The sequence below is a fragment of the Asterias amurensis genome, chromosome 13, assembly GCF_032118995.1.
Source record: "Asterias amurensis chromosome 13, ASM3211899v1".
NCBI lineage: Eukaryota > Metazoa > Echinodermata > Asteroidea > Forcipulatida > Asteriidae > Asterias > Asterias amurensis.
Window position 1 is genome coordinate 8,314,761 of NC_092660.1, and position 23,038 is coordinate 8,337,798.

The 23,038-nt window shown below is 37.8% G+C and overlaps 3 protein-coding genes across 7 annotated transcripts in view; 1 reads left to right on the forward strand and 2 right to left on the reverse strand.

The window, feature by feature from the left end:
• Window positions 1–10,991, forward strand: LOC139946233 (uroporphyrinogen decarboxylase-like). 2 transcript variants are annotated; one of them, XM_071943853.1, is made up of 9 exons: window positions 1–248; window positions 3,140–3,245; window positions 4,479–4,558; window positions 4,803–4,901; window positions 5,325–5,486; window positions 6,182–6,346; window positions 7,541–7,678; window positions 7,846–7,946; window positions 8,811–10,991. In XM_071943853.1, exons 1-9 carry the CDS (start codon window positions 225–227, stop codon window positions 9,055–9,057), a joined length of 1,122 nt encoding a protein of 373 aa, XP_071799954.1. In that variant the 5' UTR covers window positions 1–224; the 3' UTR covers window positions 9,058–10,991. The 2 variants fall into 2 exon arrangements, with proteins under 2 accessions (XP_071799954.1, XP_071799953.1); XM_071943852.1 differs by lacking the exon at window positions 1–248 and adding an exon at window positions 428–2,206.
• Window positions 10,943–23,038, reverse strand: part of LOC139946235 (uncharacterized) — a 15,039-nt gene continuing 2,943 nt past the window's right edge. The window contains exons 1-5 of one of the 2 annotated variants that reach the window (XM_071943857.1): window positions 15,380–15,402; window positions 14,412–14,525; window positions 12,958–13,093; window positions 12,198–12,308; window positions 10,943–11,789 (exon numbers count right to left, since the gene is read on the reverse strand). In XM_071943857.1, coding sequence (XP_071799958.1) covers window positions 11,583–11,789; window positions 12,198–12,308; window positions 12,958–13,080 — 441 coding nt within the window. In that variant the 5' untranslated portion in view covers window positions 13,081–13,093; window positions 14,412–14,525; window positions 15,380–15,402 and the 3' untranslated portion in view covers window positions 10,943–11,582. Of the gene's footprint in view, window positions 11,790–12,197; window positions 12,309–12,957; window positions 13,094–14,411; window positions 14,526–15,379; window positions 15,403–23,038 lie in introns of those variants that run through there. The other variant, XM_071943858.1, reaches the window with a different exon arrangement.
• The window catches only part of LOC139946234 (uncharacterized), a 15,679-nt gene continuing 8,031 nt past the window's right edge, over window positions 15,391–23,038 (reverse strand). Inside the window, exons 6-11 of one of the 3 annotated variants that reach the window (XM_071943855.1) lie at window positions 21,397–21,541; window positions 20,430–20,543; window positions 19,643–19,708; window positions 19,040–19,183; window positions 17,625–18,325; window positions 15,391–15,499 (exon numbers count right to left, since the gene is read on the reverse strand). In XM_071943855.1, coding sequence (XP_071799956.1) covers window positions 18,320–18,325; window positions 19,040–19,183; window positions 19,643–19,708; window positions 20,430–20,543; window positions 21,397–21,541 — 475 coding nt within the window. In that variant the 3' untranslated portion in view covers window positions 15,391–15,499; window positions 17,625–18,319. Of the gene's footprint in view, window positions 15,500–17,624; window positions 19,184–19,642; window positions 19,709–20,429; window positions 20,544–21,396; window positions 21,542–23,038 lie in introns of all 3 variants that reach the window. The other 2 variants (XM_071943854.1, XM_071943856.1) reach the window with 2 other exon arrangements.

Consider the following 23,038-nt stretch of genomic DNA (forward strand, 5'->3'; position numbering starts at 1 on the left):
AATTAACTGGTTCCCTCATGAGGTTTTACGCGAAAGTCTACGCTATAAGCGTCGGTTACCAGCCGTTTCGTAAGTGGAACCAGTGACCCCAAATTGACCCTACACACATGTCGACTGCTAGCTAACCACACCACCAGCAGATCACCGTGCACTCGTCTCATATTTGGTCATTTTTGTGGTTGTAGATTCACTCCGTTGAGCAAAATTTCACCAAAGTGTCGACAATGACCTCCAGAAAGAAGGAAGAGGTAAGCATGAAATATAATGTCCCCTAATTATTGCGTACAGTTGTTTTATCTTCCCCTAGTTTACACGGAAGTTGCAAATTATGCAAACAACACCTTCGACAACCGACATCATGCATAATGCATGTCGACACGCCTCGTTTTTTGTCGACATGCGCAGTTGATCGATCTTTGTTCTCCTTAAAGTTAAACCTAAGACTACTTCCGCTCTGAAGAGGAAGCATGTTATTCTTCGGCAATCTTTTCACCTTTTGCTTTTCTGCTGAGTAGAAACACGTAACCTTTTGTTTGTCGACTTTCGGTGGAGACAAGTTCAAGTTGCGGTTGGTCTGCCGACCCACTTGGGTACAGGTCAATAGTGATACATGTACCACCAGCACACCAACTCGTTCGACACTTTCGTTTCATTTCTGCATGCTGCCTCGGCTCTACTCCACAAATACACCACAAGGTCCAGCTACGGAAAACTCGGACAATCATAGTGAATGTCTAAAACAACACTTCCTTCAAAGTCAAAGTTGAACTTCACTCAGCTACTGCCTGGTCTGGTGCCCATGGGCTTGGTGTTTGTTTTGCTATTAATATCAACTACTTTTTTGATGTAAAAATTGTATGTGAACCAATGTTTTCTGCTGAACAGTTGTTGTTTCCTGCTGGCAAAGGGATTGAACTTCATGAAAGAGACACAAGAACATTTTATAATATGGACTTGTTTTGGAAGATTTTCTTTTCTCATTGTCTTTTTAATTTTTTGATGCAGAGTGATTATTTGGCCAGAGGGTTAGTTCCTTTTGACCTTGTCTTGTAATTTGACATTGCAAGACAGTGATTTGACTTTGAGACATTTTAGCTATAGCAGTATAAGGCCAGCCAACTTTCATCAATAAACTTCTTACTTGGATGCGCAACATCTTCTCAATACAGCAATGGACTCGGAAGATCAGAAACCATCAGCGGATGAGCTCCAAAGATACATTGATCAATCAGGTGCAGAAGACAGCAACGCGTTAGATAATAATAAATATCATCCAGAAACGTCCATTTCAGATGACCTGGACTCGCCAGATTTGGAGCCTTGTATCGACACCACAGATCATTTTGGTGTTAACTCAAACACAAGTGCTGATCTGAGTTATGACTTGGATAACGAGAGAACGCAATCTCTGTCTAACATTGTCTCAGTTATTGCCTTGAAGCGGGGAACTGGAAAGGGTTACGTTATCCAAGATTATGTCTTCATCAGGGATCGAACCAGAAACGGTAACATGTACCTCAAGTGTCGGAATCGTTCTTGTAAGGCACGGGCGATTATCAGCCGTTTAAACCAAGTTTCCCTTGCTGGATCTAGGCATGATCCCCTCTGCCATCCATCAGGCCCCGTCAAAAGTTGTTCATACCCTCGGCAGAAACTTCCATGCCCTGAAGAAATCACTAGCCCTGCGTTTCCAACTGAGCCGGGGTCGCTAAATTTGACTGAAGTGTCGGCTGCAGAGTATCAGGAACTTGAAGAAATTCAACGAGCAAATTATCATCAACCGAGGTCAAGCGTCTCTTTTGGGCAATCTAGTGCTGTGTTCCAAAATCAAGAAACTTCCAATGCTGGATGTAGCAACATCAACGGTAATGGTTTGGTACAAAATACATCGCTGTATCATCAACAGTCAGCATCAAAGGGGATGTCGTCTGCTGTTCCTGCCTCACTTTCACAGCAATTGTCTTCAACACCAATTTATCCAAGTATGACTTGGAAGAGAAATGCAAGTCTTGAGGACACAAACGTAGCGAGTACAAGTTGTAGTCCTTACCCAGTGAGGTTGAATTCTGTTGGAGGAGAATCCCTTAGGCTCCCCGCTACGAGGACGCATACTCAGCACACTCAGAGCCACTCACAGTCAATTCAGACCATCCTCAGATCATTCAGAGACATTCGCCAAACTGTTTCTCATCTAAAAACTCAACAGGTTAGAACAAGGACGTATAAACCAAACTTCTTTTTTAAAAGAAGGACTCCAAGGTCAAGTTCAGGGCCCAATTTCTAAAGTAGCTAAGTCCCCAAAAAGTATGCTTACCAGAATATGGTTACCAGACAAAATATTGTGACATGGACTATTCGTAACCAGTCTACCCTGCTCATTATGCTAAAATGTTAACTGCTTTTTAAGCTATGAAAATGTGCATAGTTTTGTGCTGCACTCATTTTCCAATAGACATAATTTACTCTTTCACAGAGCGAAATTTAAAACATGACATATAATCAGACAATCCCTGTGCAAAAACCTTTTGGATTAAAACGAAAAAAATGAATACAAAAAGGGAATCAAACTTAGCATTTTACAAAGTCTAAAAGATGAGGTTAGAGACTTTAGGAGATCAATGAGCATGATTTCTTCACATCATCAGAAGAAACTAACACTTATTTCATTCAGCTTATATTTTGTATTAGACTTTCTGTTGAAAATATGATTAGATCATGAAACTGATATTTGTTGAGCCACTTTTATTCAGTCATTACAAAATAAAATGAGATTTCCGTTTGGTAAAAACTAATGAAAAAATTTGTGGCAGGATTAAATGGATCAGATTTTCTTCTAGGGTTTTACAAAACGGAGCTTGCATCGGAGCTAGCATTAAAAAGTAGTCTTTATGGAAACTTTTACTTCAGCCTTTAAAATTTGCCTACAAAACTTACCTCAATCCTCCAATACCCTCCTCTCCTATGTATGTCATTCATTGCTAACATATTTAGCCTTGGATAATATTGGAATTCCTGACCCAGTACTAAGCAATTGTTTATTGGTCCTACAGACCTCAGTCCTCCTGAATCTTTCATTTCTTGAAGGTTTTGTGTGGCGGAATGTTAAGAAAAAACATTTTTGTCTTTTTGTTTCTTTCAGAATTTCCCAGCTCTCAAGAACGACCTCATTGTGCGAGCAGCGAGAGGAGACAGAACTGAGAGAGTACCAGTATGGGTTATGAGACAGGCTGGCCGATATCTTCCAGGTCAGTGGTCAAAAATACAGAGATGGATTGCCCATGACATTGGTTGACTTCCATCTTTGATGGCAAATAAATGATTAAGTGTTTGCGCCAACTCTCAGCCAATTATAGGCCTTTATGTGTGCATGATCCATCAATGATGGCTACCAATTCAGGGGGTCTATTTTACGAAAAATGTGGTCCAAATTCTGCAATCTGGGCAAAAATTGCAAATATTGAAACATTTTTTTTGTTTTGTGTCCGCATTTGAAACCATTCAACTATGGGATTATATTGTTAAAGGGACACACCGGCTCACCGTTTACGCAATTAAGGGGTGTAGAATCAAAAATAATGTTTTTATAGATGGTTGCTATAAAAAAAATCATCAAAATGTCACGTATTTAGCGAAAAATTATTTTTAAAAACCAAAGCGGCCATATAACAAGCTTCCGTTACACGGACTCTTTGAATGTGAATCTTACGTTAGATTTTTCACCATTATTTACATTTTGTAGGGATAATTTGAATACATGATCTTTTTCGTCAATTATTCGTAAATAATTTTGTAAAAAAAAGATTTAAATTTGGTTAAGTAAGTTACTTTTAGACGGCTGAAAGTAAAACTAGCCCGGAAGGTCACGTGATTGTTTGTACCACTTTTTGGTTAGAACAATCACGCGACCTGCGTTTTTGTCTTAAAATGCTCAAAAACGGCTAAATTTTATGATTTTTTTTAAATACTGTTCTTCTTCATTCCTGGAAGACCGTTGAAGTCATATCTTAGTCTATTTTGTAGCCCAAATAGCCCAATTCGGCCGGTGTGTCCCTTTAAGTTTCAAAGGTACCGCTTTTATCATGACTTTGTTTGGTATGTATTTCTTGTAAGTTGGGCTGATTGTCTAAGCCAAACAAAATATGTTTTTGGGGGGTTTTAGTTTCATTTCCTGGCATCTCTGTATTATTCAAACCCATCTTTTTATTAGGGGATCAGGTTGATTTAGTGGTTTCTTTACCTGCCTGTTACCTCTGTGGACCCCAGTTCAAGTCCCACCACAGACCTGCAGAGCGTTGCATGCGGGTTGGTTTTCAGTTCCTACCTAATAGTGTGTGTTTTCCCCATTTGGGTTTTTTCCTCCCACATCTAATCTATCCTGTTATCAGTGCTAACTCTGCTGTTGGGTGTGTAATAAATACTTATAAATAAATAAATAAATAAGCAAATAAATGTGAATAAATAATTGTATTTTTTTGCAGAGTTCCAAGCCTGTAGGAGGGAGCACGATTTCTTTGAAATATGCCAGACACCTGAATTAGCTTGTGAAGTTACATTACAGGTAAATGAGTAGGGTTTGTTTGTGTCAATCAATAGTGCTTAATGGTACCTTTTGTTCATCAACAATTCTAAGTTTTCTTAAACCTTCACGGTCACCAATAACATGTTTTTGAACATTATTGAAATAATTTCACTTCTGTCTAAATAATTTTCTAATTCAGGGTTAAACAAAGAAAAAATTAAAACTAACCCTAACCTATAGCTCAACTAACGTTTTTCATAATATTTTGTTCATTCCTCCATAGCCCATCAGACGTTTTGAGCTGGATGCAGCCATCATATTCTCAGACATCCTTGTTATACCTCAAGTGCTGGGGATCCAAGTTGAAATGATCTCGGGAAAGGTGAGTTCAAAGTTCAGGAGGTTAATCATTGGGAATAATTAAGAAACTAGAAGGGCTACCACCAAATGAACTGTGAAGTTTTCTGTCGATGTCTTAAGCCTCAAGGATTTTATGCTTATGTGAAGAACTTTGTGAATCTTTGTTGGAACAACCCAAGACCAATCAAAATCGGTTATCACTCTGTTCTGTACTTGGAGCAAAGACCCATCAAAATCAGATAGCTTATTCTGTTATCATTCTGTGCTGTACTTGGACCAAAGACCCATCAAAATCAGATAGCTCATTCTGTTGTCATTCAGTTCCGTTCTGTACTGGTACGCCAAGACCCATCAAAGAACAGTTAAAAAAAACCAAAGGTGTACTCTTCCTTAAACCACTAAATGTTTTAAACTGTGTTTAATTTACTTTTAACTTTTTTTTAAGGGGTTGGTTTTTGACAACCTGCTGACGTCCCCTTCAGATCTAGAGAGGTTGAATAGTGATGTTGATGTTGCAGAGGCTTTGAGTTACGTCTTTGATGCAATAACATTGACACGCCATCGACTACAGGGCAAAGTACCCCTCATTGGCTTCTCTGGAGCACCGGTACGTGATGAAAGATGACATTTTACTTTTGCTTGATTATGTTCTGCTTATCTGCTTTTTGTGCTTAAAGGCACTGGACACCTTTGGAAATTGTCCAGCAGCCGATTTCACGAAGCGCTAGGATTGTCCTAACTTGTCCTAACTTAGGAATAATCTTAAGGTCTGCATGCTACAGTGCAGGGTTGGGACTCAACCTAAGTCCTAAGATTAATCATAAGTTAGGAAGAGGTTGGTGAAATCTACGACCGGACCATTATTATCCATTGGTGTATCCCAACTTGTAATGCATAAAAATATGTGAAAGTTTTGACCTATTTGGTCATTGAAGTTGCAAGAAAATAATAAAAGGGAAAGAAAAAAAAATTGTTGCACAAATTTGTGTGTTTTTAGATGCCTATAAAAGGCCTCGGTCTTGAAGTCTTTTAATATTTGAGTGAGAAAGTACCTTTTTCTTAAAAACTACGTTACTACAGTCTCTCAGAATGTGTTACACTATAAACAGCTCTCCATTGCTCATTACCAAGTAGGTTCTTATACTAAAAATTATTTTGCGTAATGACCAATATTGTCAGACTGTGTCTTTAAACAGCTCTTTGAAATTGGGCCCTGGATCTTTGAAATTGTGTCCCTGAAACCTTTGTTTTATGACAAGACAAAAAAAATGATAACGAATCTCCATTTTCTGATGTCATCAGTGGACACTCATGGGCTACTGCATCGAAGGAACCGGCAACTCGATGACATTGAGTAAAGCCAAGAAGTGGCTGTATGCACACCCTGAGCATAGCCATAAGTTCCTGCAGTTACTCACTGACAAGACTGTGGATTACTTGGTGGGACAGGTGCTGGCAGGTGCACAGGTGAGATTGATTATCTGATACGTATTGATTGATTGATTTTTTGTGACTTTTTTGTGACTTTGATGATCGATTGATGATTGTAAAAGTTAGATTTTTGTCATTGACATACTCAATTGTTATGTGGGATTTAAGGCATTGCATTATGAAGTATCAATGTATATTTGATAATTTTGTGTAATTGGTCTGCGGTAACACCATATTTTAATGTGATCTTTTGAGAACTTGTCCAGCTTTATATAATTTCTATATAAACTTTTAAAATTCATTAGACTTCTCAATTTTGAAAAGATCTTTCCTTCAATAAATCGACAACTACCTGGGCGGAAGGTAGAAAATTTGCCATGACATATACTTTCAATGATTGGATCGAGGTTTCCAGCCAAAACATTATCTTAGTATAAATGTACCATCTGTGACTGGGTGGTAGCCTGTTCGCAGCCTCGTGAAAAATTATGGTTTTTGTTGTTATAATTATTGACTGATTGAATTATTGTTTGATTTTATTGATTGATCGAGTGATTTATTTGTCTCTTTTTTGTTACCCTTGAGTGATTAATTAAATAAGTCTTTTGGACATTGTATTTACTTGGCAATATTTATATGGAGTAATTGATTGGGAGTTCGTATTTAATCAGTGATTTCTTCATTGTAAGGTCTTGTTTTTAATATTTTACCATTTGATTAGTTTATTAATTGATACATGTATATGTCTTCTGATTTTTGTTGTTGACTGACTGATTTATTTGGCTTTTGTTTGTTGAATTTGATTCATTTATTTGCCTGATTGTGGGGTGGTCCATAATTTGTTAGTGACATTTACTATTTAATTGATTTGTTGATTGATTGATTTGGTTATTTATGTGTTTATTTATTTATTTATTTATTTATTTATTTATTTATGTTTCTGTTTATTTATTTATTTCAAGAAGTGTTATTGATTAATTATTATATCAGTGTTAGGTAAAACTTTTGATGAATTGCTGAAATCAGTATTATTATCGTACGGTTAACTTTTTCATTTTTTACTTAATATCTTAAATATAATTCCTTCTTTGGTAACTTTATAGAATAGCTGTTCTGAACAAGGTTACAAAGCTTAGAAATTATTTCTCAACTTCTAAAATTACTAGTGGGTTTTCTTACTTTTTTTTCCTGCTGATATATCATCAATAATTTTTTATTTTCTTATTTCAGCTCCTGCAAGTTTTTGACTCCAACGTTGGTGTACTAGGTCACGACCTCTTCCTGACCTTTTCCCTGCCCTACTTGACCCAGATAGTGACCAAAGTGAAGAGCACTCTCAGGGAAGCAAACATAGATCCCGTTCCAATGGTAATCAATATGTAGGGATACCTTAAAGGCACTGGACACCTTTGGTAATTGTCAAATATCATGCCTGTCTAATGTCTAAGACATTTAGTATTTAGATTTTCAGGTACATATATGCTATCAAAACACACGCCCATTTTCATATAATCATTTATGTTTGATCGTTTCAGATTGTGTTTGCTAAAGGTGCCCACCATGCCATCAAAGAGTTGTCTGAATCTGGCTATGATGTCGTCAGCCTGGACTGGACAATGCAACCAGAGGTAGCAAGGTAAACAGCTTCAACCAGAAAGACAAAGCATTTTTTTTTTTATTTTATGTTTTATCCTTCATTGATGTGTGATATAAGCACTGTTTGCTGTTATTATTATTCATGGTTTATTTATTAAAACACTGCAATACAGCGGCTAAAAGCCGAAATGTACAGTTTACAAAATAGTAATTAAAAACATTACTATATCAAATTAAAATAAAAAAGATTAAATATCAAATGTATAAACACACTGGCAGCAAATTTGTGACAGAAAAATATTAAAGGAATATGTGCCCCGGATTGGTCGAGTTGCCAGTCACCGAAAAGCGCCCGAAACTGCCGCTACTAATTGCATGCGGCCGGATAGATAATTCGAAAGTAGAACAGAATAATCAACACAAACACCCCCACATACTGGGTACCTTCTTTGAGTCCTGGGAAAAATCCATAGGTATACCTTTGAGTTTCACATTCAAACCCATGACCCCGGTGTCTAGAGCAGTGCCTGATTGATAAAGCCTGTAAATACAAACATTTGCTTAGCACAAAACAACGTTTGCTTAGCACACAAAGTACTAGCCAGAATTATGTACTGTTGTAGGTTTTCAAAGTTCAAATGTCTCCTCTCTCCTTTGTTATTCTGTGATAGTTTTATACACTTTTTATTGTAACAGAGTTGTGTGTGGTTTTAATTATTTGTGTATATAAACTTTTCACTCAGAGAAAAGGAATTATATGTACGTTTTAACATGACTAATCAAATATTGAATCGAATTGAGTTGAATTTAATGAAAGCAAACAGTAAAAAGAAGTTAAAATTCAGTAAATAAAAATGTACATTAACTTTACCGGTATTTCCCCAATTTTCCATTGATATTTCAGGGCTACGGCTTCCACCGACGTGTCACTTCAAGGCAACTTGGACCCCTGTGCAATGTACAGCAGCAAAGAGGAGATTCAGCAGCTCGTTGGGAAGATGTTGTCCCGCTTTGGCACCCAGAGGTACATCGCTAACCTTGGGCATGGGGTGTACCCGGATTTCGACCCGGAGAATGTCGGAACGTTTATAGACTCCATCCATGAGCAGTCTGAAGCAATTAATAAGAAGAATGGTGCGGAGAAGCTTTGAGAATAGGTGATTTCATGTAGCGGTGTTTTTGGCCAATCAAATTGGTCTATTTTTTGGGATTGCGCGTCGGCAGGGACTACTATTTTGGCATAATTTGAATCGTATTTTGCATTGGTTACAGCACACTACGAGACCTCAAAATGAACTATGCGAAAAGGTCAAATTGTAATAATTTATGAAAAGTCAACTTTGAACTTGTGTACGCCTTGATTGCAGTCAGGGTTTCAGAAGGTTCTATTGACATTTCTCGGAAAAGTAGTTCATACTTTACAGCTCATTGGTGTTAGCAGTGGTTTTAATGGTTGTTATGGGCTTCCAGAGTACACAGAAAGTAGTAAAATTCATTTAACTTTATATACACCTGGAATTCTTGTGTTGGGAGTATAAAATAAGAAGATTTTTTGAGAGCTTCAAGATTGATACACAGTTAAGATTTTGTGAAAGCAGCCACCTGTTTTTACAATAAGGTTAAATCAGTATTTATTATTTTTAGGGTGTTTTGATCAAGGGCTGTGGTGAAGGAAGGGAGTTCATTGCGTGGTGTATATTATTTTTTGAGGCATCTTTTGTAGCAAGCACTGAAAATGTTCTGAGGCATTATAAATATTTTTTGATACAATTATGATTTTACTGGTGTTAAAAGAAATATTTATTTACAAACACCCAACTTGGTAAAAGTTCAGCAGAATAGGTGACCTGTGCTGGATTTCACATAGCACTAAGATTCGTCATAAAATGAGTTGTCAATATCACTATAGTGATTTGAATTGTGACATTACACTTTGCTAATGCACACACTTAAGATTAGTCTTAGCCCCTGCTATCTCTCTAGTCATATGGTTATGAACTATTCAAAATCAAACCATTGAGCGTTCCTTCCTGAGTGATCTAAGAAATCTAATCAATAAAAATCACGTGATTCATCATTGAGAAGGAGGGAATTTTAGAGTCAAGAAAGATAACACCATGGAAACGTGACCTCACTGTGCAATAATATGCATCTTTTATACAACTTTGTATGGGATGTTGTATTTTATTTAAAGCGACCTTTTGTAATGGCAAAATAGAAATGAACGGAGTGCATGTAAAAATTGGGAGTCCAAGCACTAAAGGCTGACATTACTGTTGGCTGGTGGCACCACACTCGCACACCAAACTGCCACAAAGTACCATACCTTCCAGGCTAGCATTGGGTGCATGGGTTTCTCATGTGTGTACAGCTGACACTGAATTTCAGAAATTTTGTGGATAAATAATTATGATCGACAGCAGCTGAATATGATTTAATATGAAGGTTTCTTTTTTTATATTTTATATTTGTTTTCTGTAATAAACAAATATGTGACTCGACACTAAATAAGGTTCTCGATACAACATACCAGAATTTAGTAAGCCCCGCCCACTACTACTCAAGGGATGGGTGTAGAGGGTCGATCTTATGTTTGAGTTAATTAATATAAAATTAGTTTACATATTTTTCGCATGGTAACAGGTGTTTGTGGCCATTGTCTGTACTTCCCTATTGTATGTATTTATTTGTTATTTAATTTGTTTTGTTTTGAGGGTTTGTTGGGGGTGTTTATTTGTTTGTTTCCTGGGGGAGGGGTTTGTAAAAATAAACCTGACTTATGTTTCCTTACCGTTAGAGTTAAAGGCTCTGTTGGTTGTTTCAGATATGGAATTTGAAGAAGGTGCTTGCAGCAGTGAAACAGAAATTAATTACTTTTGGTGAGAGTTAATAGGTTACAGAAAAACTTTGTGGACAATTTCTGAAAGGAACTTTGTTTTAATTGATTATGGTTATATGGACATTTATTACATGTACTTCCACCGTTATATTTGTTTTTGTTCAATACTCTTTACCATTTTAGTTTGTCTCCGTTTCGAAAGATTCTTCAACAGTCATTTTATGGTAATAAAAGGATATTTTAGTACATCTTTCGATTCGTAATTTGCTCATTTGTGATGAATATTTCACTTTTCTTCCACCTGAAAGCAAAGTGAAAGGGAGGCATGGTGTGGTCGCCTACTTGAAGGTGATGGGGAGGGGGCACCCACAATCTTCTCTTGATAGCGAGTAGTGGCCAAGCCATCTATGTGCTTCAAACTCATGATACGGTGGCTAAGTCACCAGAGTGGTGTGGGTTCAAATCCCAGTTTCCTTGGGCAAGACATTTTACTTGAGTATGCGCAAGACATCGGAGTGTAGGTTCGAATCTCGGTCATGACTCTTACTTCCTTGAGTAACACACTTTACTGTATAAGTTGCTTCCCTCCACCCAGGAGTAAATGGTTACATGTGAGGGTAGAGATTGTTGTTGTGTATGGTCAGCAACCTGTGCACCCATTTGGGTGTTGGTGCTGCATACTCCAAGGAGTTGACATGGTATTAGGAATGCTTAGCGCTCACTGAACAGGGGTTGTTGCTGGAAGGTGCTTTGGAAGGACCTACTTTGTTTGAAAAAAACATGCAAGGTCAACAGAATAGGTTAGCTTTAAGCATAGAGATAGGACCCGTCTTTAAGCTATAACATTTCTGACTTGGTCTCAAAATGTACACCCGTGAGTTCCGACTCTGAGTCACTGCTCCCTCGACCATCAAACAGGTCACTGTCCTCGGTGACCCCATCATCAATGGTGTCATTGCAGCTGTATAGATCCTTGCCCTGCATCGCGAGGATGTACATGTCCTCTGTTTTCCTCATGATGTCTGCTAGAGCAGATGTGTTTACCTGCGGTATGACAAAAGTATAGCTCTGTTTGTTTTATCCTTTTAGAAGAGTGGTGTTTTGAGTCTAGTGGTCCCCTCACCAAACCCCGTTCATATACAGAAATGCTCCAAACGAAAGAGGCTAAAATGAAACACCATTTTCCTCTGACAACTCACACCTGTTATCTCAATGTAATTGATTTTCCAAAACGTGGACTTAATTCGATCATGCACTAACCAGTAGTGCTGCTGGAATATAACTCTGTTCATCTATTTAGTGTCATGTCCCAAGTAATTCAATGTTAACACACTCCCACACTAAAAATTATGTAGGCCCTATACTATTCGAGATTTTTGGCGCGAAACTCGAAAAATCTTTAAGGAGCTTTCCCAAAATGTGTTCTTAATACTGGTTTTGTTGGTTTCTTACCCTGAAGAACCCATTGAATGGTGAGTCAAGATCAGCCACCACGTAGCAGAGAATGCTGATTGAGAATACAGTCATAATGCACATACAAAGCTCCATGCGATAGGACTGGGCCTAAAACGAGGAAGCATGAAACAGTGAAACAGTCGCCTCAAAATCACAAGCGAATGGTACTTTTTGTATGTAAAACATAAAACGAAATGTCCACAGATTTACATTAAACTTACACGGTTTGAAGATAATGATGGTTGACAGCTTCCCATAAAAATATTACTTGCTGAGGTGCTGTAGTTTTTGAGAAACCAGTAAAACAATCTCACGAAAATTATTGTCGTCTCAGGAGACGAAATTTATTTTAGCATGTACAATGTATTTACCCGTACTGATATTTCATAATGATTGTTATGCTCAACGCAAATGTATTTTCCTAACACGTCAAAGAATTGACTTGTTAAGATTGCATGTAAAAGGTAATAGTCCTTTTCACACGATCGAGAGCAATTTTAGCAGGGGGCCCCTTGCTTCCAAGTTCCCAAGTGAAATCTTCTCAAACATTATTTGTTGTTCACACGAGGTACATTTTGTAAACATTAATTAACAACCGCATGATCCAGTTTAGCAAGGGACCCTTGCTAAATTGCTCTCGTGTGAAAGGGGCTTTTAACTGCACGCACACTGCACAGTTAACACCCAGTCAATCTGACTCAAAGATTTATAGTCTGTGGTCATGAATCGGAGTTTAAAAAAAACACAGGGTCCTTACCTGAAGAAGCAGGACCCCAAAGAAAGCAAAGAAGCCCAAGAGCTCGAGGAATAACCACTTAAATGGATGAATGGTGGCAGTCATTATCTCATAGCGCTCAGAGGAAGCCGAGTTGATCATCATTCAAAACTTTTGTCTGCAAAATGAAAAATTTATTAGTATACTTTGTTTTTGTGTTTACAGCACTTTATCACAGCCTATATGTAGGTGATTATCAAATCACTAGTTATCAGTTTTAGCAGAGCTATATGCTTTGAATAATGTAACACCAGTTAACTGTCACAAACCGCCCCCTTTTCGAGAAAGTTTAAATGGAACTCGTTTCAGATTTTGTATTTCAAATACTGACTATAAACATAGTAAAACTTCGCGTTTAGAAGCGCTGGTCTTTCTTAGATAACATTTTACAAGAATGTTTTCACTGTAAAATATAGGACTGACCCAATTTGTATTCTTAATTTATTTTAACTTGGGTTGCAAATACGAAGAAGGCAACCTTTTTGTTTTAATTACTGAAATTGCCCCGTACAATATTTTTTAAGAAAAAACAAATTACACGATTTGGTCAACAAAAATTCATGTCACCAGTCTTACTACTATTTCCTTGTCTAAATTCCATTTTTCCTCTCCCTGCGTGGAATATCGAAGGTTTCGTAACATCTAGGAGTAATAATAAACAATAAAAACATTTCATCGCCGAACATTATTTTCCCCAATCATCATACGAAGAACCAAAGCGAACCATTTAAAAAATGTTTTCAAAGATTGGACCGCGCGCTACATTGCTTGAGTTAGGCCTACTGTGTTGTAGAATTTGTTTACAGTCGTTTTGGTTTTTGGTATTTTGCCTGTATCTGTATCTGTCGAATACTGCAACAAACTCCTCACATGATATAAGTTGCAGGTGTGGTGTGGTGAGTGGACACAAACTAGTGGTGAGCTCCCCTTAGCCTGTGCTGCAACAGCTTCTATGTAAGTCCCGTTTCAAAAGTCGCGCTCTTGCCGTGTCGAATTCAAATAATCCGGTTTCTTTTAGATTCGACATCGCACGACGTTTGACACTACTTTTGGAATTCGGCGCGGCAGAGCATGCAGAGGCACTTATCTTGACAGAACCTGCCGTGCTATATCAACGTTCGGCAGAAGCGCAGCAACCATCTATACAAATTTTATTTATGATTCTACACCACTAAATTGCGTAAACGGCGAGCCGGTGTGCCCCTTTAAATTCGACGTTTGAAACCACTGCCGCCCCGATGCCGCGCTATTGAACACCCAGCAGGGTGGATATGTGCGCATTACAAGTCTTATTATTATTATTATTATTATTATTATTGCCGATCTAGAATTCGACACGACAAGAGCGCGACGTTTGAAACGGGCCTCGTGCTAAAAAAGAGAGCCAACAGCCCAACAAGGTGATGAGCTATAGAGCTACCATGTATCATGCTTACTTTCCACACTTGACCACTAGTCCCATTTCCTCTGTAGTCGGCAGTACTCTCGCCAAGTTTGTTTTGAATCTGAAGATTTATTGATATAATCTCATCCTTGATACATCTGTACATCTGTGTGTCGTAGGGGAGAAGTGATATCAACTTTTTATAAGTACGCACAACTGTGACAAAACTTTCATTCCAGCCTCGAGTTGTTTACGTTAGGCTTTACGTTGATTTGAATTGACAATGAACAAGGTCTGGGCCAAAATGCATAGCTGCTTACAAGCAGAAAATATTGTTAGCAATTTCCTGCTTAGCAGAAATGCGCAGGATACCAGTCAAATATTGTACATGTGACATGGTATTTTGGCTGGTAGGGGCCTAACCGTATTCTGGTAAGCATTAACTATTTTGGTGTTTGTTTTTGTGCTTAAAGCATTCAGGTCTGTGAAATTAGACCCAGGTTGGCGTATGGTAGCTTTCTTCGCCTTCCACCTCCAGTTCGAATACCACCGGGGCACCCTGTGGATTGAGATTTCGCTCCCTGCCTGATTGCCTATAACCACATCTAAAAGTTTTGAAACTTCATTTCTTGTCTTCTATCCATTTGGGTTCTTTCTAGTACAGTTACAATTGTTGCTTTTCTGAGAGTCCATGGTTTCTTCACAACCTTAAAATGCACTGAACTGAATAGGTGGTATTGCAAAAGGCCATACCAAACGCCATTTCTTTGCCACGTTTACCGATTTTGTAATATCCTGATTTTTAGTGGTGCCGAAACTTTTTTGAATCCTTGATTTTTCCTGATTTTTTTTGTTTTTGGAATGAGCTCTTTACGTGAGTAAGCCGCATGCAATTGTGTCTGTATTGAATTGTCACCCTCAAGAAATGTCCTGATGTTTTTTTTTAAGGATTCCTTTTTTGAAAAGCACTACGACAGTGGCAGTTTTGATGTTGAGAAAAAAAAATTGCAAACCGCATACTTGTGCCTTCTGCTGGTAATTGATGGTTATCATGTGTGACGTCAGGATGATGATTTGATCTAAGAGGCTGACTTCGTGTGAGATGATACTGATGAGAGATCTCTGCTTGTTCATTGCTGACTGGTAGGAAAAACCGACAGATGTGCTGACAATACACCCTCCAAAAAACAGTGGTGTAAAATACAAAATAGTACATAGTACATGAAAACGAAAACAGAACATTTTTAAGGTATTGCTATTTAAATGAATTCATTCAGGAATTTACAGATTATGATAAAATCATTTAGATTGATCGTGTAGGTAACAGCTGGTCTGGCCTAATTTTATAATTATTTGTTTTGGGATTTAATTGGGGAATTTAGGCCTATAAGTTTTTGTTTTCTTGTGATGCTTTTCATTTTACAGCTACCTGAGCGGAATGTTTTCAACGGAAATGGTATTGTAACTTGTTTATAATGCACTTGTTCACCATTTCAATGTAATTTTGATATGTGCGCACTTCTGAATTTTTCGTAATTATCGATTAAAAAATCAGGCCCCAACCTAAAGGTTTTGGAAAAACTAAAAACACTTCTGCCGTTGAGAGCGCGCGTCAAAGGACAATGCCGCTGACGTCATCTCTGGGAGCTTGCTTTGTTATGCCTCCACGCTGCAACAAAGCGGCTTTACAAATTGGAGCTCCCGGAGATGACGTTTTGAGAGTGGTTACGTAACAGGGCTTTTCGCAAATCTCTCAGAAAAGCACTGGATAAGGGCATTCAAAATTATTGTTTTTTTACACAATTGAAATCTTTTTATAGTCACATGACTCGATTTCCTTATTCTTTGAAAACATTTTAAGTGAATTTCAGCAAAGTTTACGCTTTGAGGAATGCCAATTCATATTGCGCTAAATAAATACTGTTTTATTAGCTGTTCCGACCTACCGCGTCGGGAACAGGTATTGTTTTCGTCTGAACATTTTTAAGGTATTGCTAAATGAATTCATTCAGGAATTTACAGATTATGATAAAATCATTTAGATTGATCGTGTAGGTAACAGCTGGTCTGGCCTAATTTTATAATTATTTGTTTTGGGATTTAATTGGGGAATTTAGGCCTATAAGTTTTTGTTTTCTTGTGATGCTTTTCATTTTACAGCTACCTGAGCGGAATGTTTTCAACGGAAATGGTATTGTAACTTGTTTATAATGCACTTGTTCACCATTTCAATGTAATTTTGATATGTGCGCACTTCTGAATTTTTCGTAATTATCGATTAAAAAATCAGGCCCCAACCTAAAGGTTTTGGAAAAACTAAAAACACTTCTGCCGTTGAGAGCGCGCGTCAAAGGACAATGCCGCTGACGTCATCTCTGGGAGCTTGCTTTGTTATGCCTCCACGCTGCAACAAAGCGGCTTTACAAATTGGAGCTCCCGGAGATGACGTTTTGAGAGTGGTTACGTAACAGGGCTTTTCGCAAATCTCTCAGAAAAGCACTGGATAAGGGCATTCAAAATTATTGTTTTTTTACACAATTGAGATCTTTTTATAGTCACATGACTCGATTTCCTTATTCTTTGAAAACATTTTAAGTGAATTTCAGCAAAGTTTACGCTTTGAGGAATGCCAATTCATATTGCGCTATATAAATACTGTTTTATTAGCTGTTCCGACCTACCGCGTCGGGAACAGGTATTGTTTTCGTCTGAACATTTTTAAGGTATTGCTATTTAAATGAATTCATTCAGGAATTTACAGATTATGACAAAATCAATTAGATTATCGTGTAGGTAACAGCTGGTCTGGCCTAATTTTTATAATAATTTGTTTTGGGATTTAATTGGGGAATTTAGGCCTATAAGTTTTGTTTTCTTGTGATGCTTTTCATTTTGCTGTTAAGCGCTTTGAGGAAAGCCAATTCATATTGCGCTATATAAATACTGTTTTATTAGCTGTTCCGACCTACCGTCGGAACAGGTATTGTTTTCGTCTAGATTTTGAAGTGGGACCATATCTCAAGAACTATACTTTATTTTTCAAATTGTTTTTCAGTTATATAGACTCCTTGGTCATTAAAGCACAAAATCCAAGCAAAACAACACGCAACAGCTTTGTGTTTGTTCACATTCCAAACACCTAATGTCTAGTTATTGTTATTATTATTAGATTAAATTATTTGCAAAAAAATGGACAAAGATATGAGGGGTGTTTTTTTTTTACAATTATTTTGTGTTCGTCCTCCTTTATGTTCTTATAACTTACGCATAAACGAGTCCTGCTGGTGCCAGAAAACAAGCTGAAAATTAGATACAAACAGAGTTACATAATCTCGTTTCCTCGTATAGCTTAATTTTACTCTTATTATTTTAGTCTAGGTTAATAATAAAGCACATGATGGAACCTAATGGTAATTGCCAAAGATGTATCCGCACTTTATGTCACATAACTTAACCCAAACTTCATTGCTTATGTTTCACTTATAAGTTACCTGATCATGTTTGTTGTGTTGTCATTTAGCCTCCGAGAAAGACTCTGCTAGGGTCGAAACGTCAGGCCATGCATCAATTATTTTTTTGCAAACTTAACAAGCAAAGTTTAATGTTGGCGAATAATAGTTGGACCAATTTATGGGTCATTTTGACGCAGATTCCGGGTCGTGACTATAGCTCATAAATGGGTCAGGGCCCATCACGGCGCCAGGAATCCCCGGGTCAACTCTGACCCAGGATTTCCTTTTTAGAGTGAATCGGTATATTTACCAATGACTTCGTTGATATTTGGCGGTCCGTGCGGGAACAGCTCACGGGGCCAGAACAACTGAATGAGCGGCTTGTGGATGAACAGGACGAGAGGGCAGAAGGCCAGAGACAAAAACCCCGGTATTGCGATACGGCATAGACCTATTGGCTGATTGCAGAAACATTCCATGCTGTCCAACACATCTATATCAGCCGTGCTCAGAACTGTAGAAGAATGAAGGGTGAAATCTACTCTCCTAATGTAAAAAGAGTGAACATTTCACTCTCTTGTCCGAGTGGTGTCAGTTTCTCTTTTTTGAGAGTGGAAGCCGATGTGTGTCACGTAATCTTTTTGAGTGATATTGGAAGTACCCGTCTATCACTCTAACAAGAGTTGTCCGACAAATGGGGTTTCTTCAAAGAACTTGGGAAAGTACTGAGTATACAGTGATTTAATACACATTGGTGTTGTAGGGGTAGACACAAATTATATTCTTATCCCTGATGCCAAACTCAGGAGACGAAATTTATTTTAGCATGTACAATGTATTTACCCGTACTGATATTTCATAATGATTGTTATGCTCAACGCAAATGTATTTTCCTGAACACGTCAAAGACTTGACTTGTTAAGATTGCATGTAAAAGGTAATAGTCCTTTTCACACGATCGAGAGCAATTTTAGCAGGGGGCCCCTTGCTTCCAAGTTCCCAAGTGAAATCTTCTCAAACATTATTTGTTGTTCACACGAGGTACATTTTGTAAACATTAATTAACAACCGCATGATCCAGTTTAGCAAGGGACCCTTGCTAAATTGCTCTCGTGTGAAAGGGGCTTTACTCCACGCACACTGCGCAGTTAACACCCAGTCAATCTGACTCAAAGATTTATAGTCTGTGGTCATGAATCGGAGTTTAAAAAAAACACAGGGTCCTTACCTGAAGAAGCAGGACCCCAAAGAAAGCAAAGAAGCCCAAGAGCTCGAGGAATAACCACTTAAATGGATGAATGGTGGCAGTCATTATCTCATAGCGCTCAGAGGAAGCCGAGTTGATCATCAGAAAATGATTCAAAACTTTTGTCTGCAAAACGAAAATTGTATTAATACTTGGTTCTTGTGTTTATAGCGCTTCATCACAGCCTATATTTAGGTGATTGATTATCAAACCACTAGTTATCAGTTTTAGCAGAGCTGTCATATGCTTTGAATTATATGTAATACCAATTAAACTGTAACAAACCGCCCCCTTTTAGAGAAAATTGAAACGGAACTCGTTTTAGAATTTGTATTTCAAATACTGACAAACAAGTAAAACTTTGAAAGCGTTTTGAAGCGCGCTGGTCTTTCTTAGATAAAATTTTACAAGAATGTTTTCACTGTAAATATAGGACTGACCCAATTTGTATTCTTAATTTATTTTAACTTGGGTTGCAAATACGAAAAAGGCAACCTTTTTTACAGAAATTGCCCCGTACAACATTTTTTAAGAAAAACCAAATTACACGATTTGGTCGACAAAAAACTCATGTCACAGTCTTACCATTATTTCCTTGTCTAAATTCCATTTTTCCTCTCCCTGCGTGGAATATCGAAGGTTTCGTAACATCTAGGAGTAATAATAAACAATAAAAACATTTCATCACTGAACATTATTTTCCCTAATCATCATACGAAGAACCAAAGTGAACCATTTAAAAAATGTTTTCAAAAATTGGACCGCGCGCTACATTGCTTGCGTTAGGCCTACTGTGTTGTAGAATTTGTTTACAGTCGTTTTGGTTTTTGGTATTTTGCCTGTATCTGTATCTGTCGAATACTGCAACAAACTCCTCACATGATATAAGTTGCAGGTGTGGTGTGGTGAGTGGACACAAACTAGTGGTGAGCTCCCCTTAGCCTGTGCTGCAACAGCTTCTAGTAAGTCCCGTTTCAAAAGTCGCGCTCTTGCCGTGTCGAATTCAAATAATCCGATTTCTGTTAGATTCGACACGACGTTTGACACTACTTTTGGAATTCGGCGCGGCAGAGCATGCAGAGGCACTTATCTTGACAGAACCTGCCGTGCTATATCAACGTTCGGCAGAAGCGCAGCAACCATCTATACAAATTTTATTTATGATTCTACACCACTAAATTGCGTAAACGGCGAGCCGGTGTGCCCCTTTAAATTCGACGTTTGAAACCACTGCCGCCCCGATGCCGCGCTATTGCCGATCTAGAATTCGACACGACAAGAGCGCGACGTTTGAAACGGGCCTCGTGCTAAAAAAGAGAGCCAACAGCCCAACAAGGTGATGAGCTATAGAGCTACCATGTATCATGCTTACTTTCCACACTTGACCACTAGTCCCATTTCCTCTGTAGTCGGCAGTACTCTCGCCAAGTTTGTTTTGAATCTGAAGATTTATTGATATAATCTCATCCTTGATACATCTGTACATCTGTGTGTCGTAGGGGAGAAGTGATATCAACTTTTTATAAGTACGCACAACTGTGACAAAACTTTCATTCCAGCCTCGAGTTGTTTACGTTAGGCTTTACGTTGATTTGAATTGACAATGAACAAGGTCTGGGCCAAAATGCATAGCTGCTTACAAGCAGAAAATATTGTTAGCAATTTCCTGCTTAGCAGAAATGCGCAGGATACCAGTCAAATATTGTACATGTGACATGGTATTTTGGCTGGTAGGGGCCTAACCGTATTCTGGTAAGCATTAACTATTTTGGTGTTTGTTTTTGTGCTTAAAGCATTCAGGTCTGTGAAATTAGACCCAGGTTGGCGTATGGTAGCTTTCTTCGCCTTCCACCTCCAGTTCGAATACCACCGGGGCACCCTGTGGATTGAGATTTCGCTCCCTGCCTGATTGCCTATAACCACATCTAAAAGTTTTGAAACTTCATTCTTTGTCTTCTATCCATTTGGGTTCTTTCTAGTACAGTTACAATTGTTGCTTTTCTGAGAGTCCATGGTTTCTTCACAACCTTAAAATGCACTGAACTGAATAGGTGGTATTGCAAAAGGCCATACCAAACGCCATTTCTTTGCCACGTTTACCGATTTTGTAATATCCTGATTTTTAGTGGTGCCGAAACTTTTTTGAATCCTTGATTTTTCCTGATTTTTTTTTTTTTTTGGAATGAGCTCTTTACGTGAGTAAACCGCATGCAGTTTTGTCTGTAATGAATTGTCACCCTCAAGAAATGTCCTGATGTTTTTTTTAAGGATTCCTTTTTTGAAAAGCACTACGACAGTGGCAGTTTTGATGTTGAGAAAAAAAATTGCAAACCGCATACTTGTGCCTTCTGCTGGTAATTGATGGTTATCATGTGTGACGTCAGGATGATGATTTGATCTAAGAGGCTGACTTCGTGTGAGATGATACTGATGAGAGATCTCTGCTTGTCCATTGCTGACTGGTAGGAAAAACCGAAAGATGTGCTGACAATACACCCTCCAAAAAACGGTGGTGTAAAATACAAAATAGTACATGAAAACGAAAACAGAACATTTTTAAGGTATTGCTATTTAAATGAATTCATTCAGGAATTTACAGATTATGATAAAATCATTTAGATTGATCGTGTAGGTAACAGCTGGTCTGGCCTAATTTTATAATTATTTGTTTTGGGATTTAATTGGGGAATTTAGGCCTATAAGTTTTTGTTTTCTTGTGATGCTTTTCATTTTACAGCTACCTGTGAGCGGAATGTTTTCAACGGAAATGGTATTGTAACTTGTTTATAATGCACTTGTTCACCATTTCAATGTAATTTTGATATGTGCGCACTTCTGAATTTTTCGTAATTATCGATTAAAAAATCAGGCCCCAACCTAAAGGTTTTGGAAAAACTAAAAACACTTCTGCCGTTGAGAGCGCGCGTCAAAGGACAATGCCGCTGACGTCATCTTTGGGAGCTTGCTTTGTTATGCCTCCACGCTGCAACAAAGCGGCTTTACAAATTGGAGCTCCCGGAGATGACGTTTTGAGAGTGGTTACGTAACAGGGCTTTTCGCAAATCTCTCAGAAAAGCACTGGATAAGGGCATTCAAAATTATTGTTTTTTTACACAATTGAGATCTTTTTATAGTCACATGACTCGATTTCCTTATTCTTTGAAAACATTTTAAGTGAATTTCAGCAAAGTTTACGCTTTGAGGAATGCCAATTCATATTGCGCTATATAAATACTGTTTTATTAGCTGTTCCGACCTACCGCGTCGGGAACAGGTATTGTTTTCGTCTGAACATTTTTAAGGTATTGCTATTTAAATGAATTCATTCAGGAATTTACAGATTATGACAAAATCAATTAGATTATCGTGTAGGTAACAGCTGGTCTGGCCTAATTTTTATAATAATTTGTTTTGGGATTTAATTGGGGAATTTAGGCCTATAAGTTTTGTTTTCTTGTGATGCTTTTCATTTTGCTGTTAAGCGCTTTGAGGAAAGCCAATTCATATTGCGCTATATAAATACTGTTTTATTAGCTGTTCCGACCTACCGTCGGAACAGGTATTGTTTTCGTCTAGATTTTGAAGTGGGACCATATCTCAAGAACTATACTTTATTTTTCAAATTGTTTTTCAGTTATATAGACTCCTTGGTCATTAAAGCACAAAATCCAAGCAAAACAACACGCAACAGCTTTGTGTTTGTTCACATTCCAAACACCTAATGTCTAGTTATTGTTATTATTATTAGATTAAATTATTTGCAAAAAAATGGACAAAGATATGAGGGGTGTTTTTTTTTTACAATTATTTTGTGTTCGTCCTCCTTTATGTTCTTATAACTTACGCATAAACGAGTCCTGCTGGTGCCAGAAAACAAGCTGAAAATTAGATACAAACAGAGTTACATAATCTCGTTTCCTCGTATAGCTTAATTTTACTCTTATTATTTTAGTCTAGGTTAATAATAAAGCACATGATGGA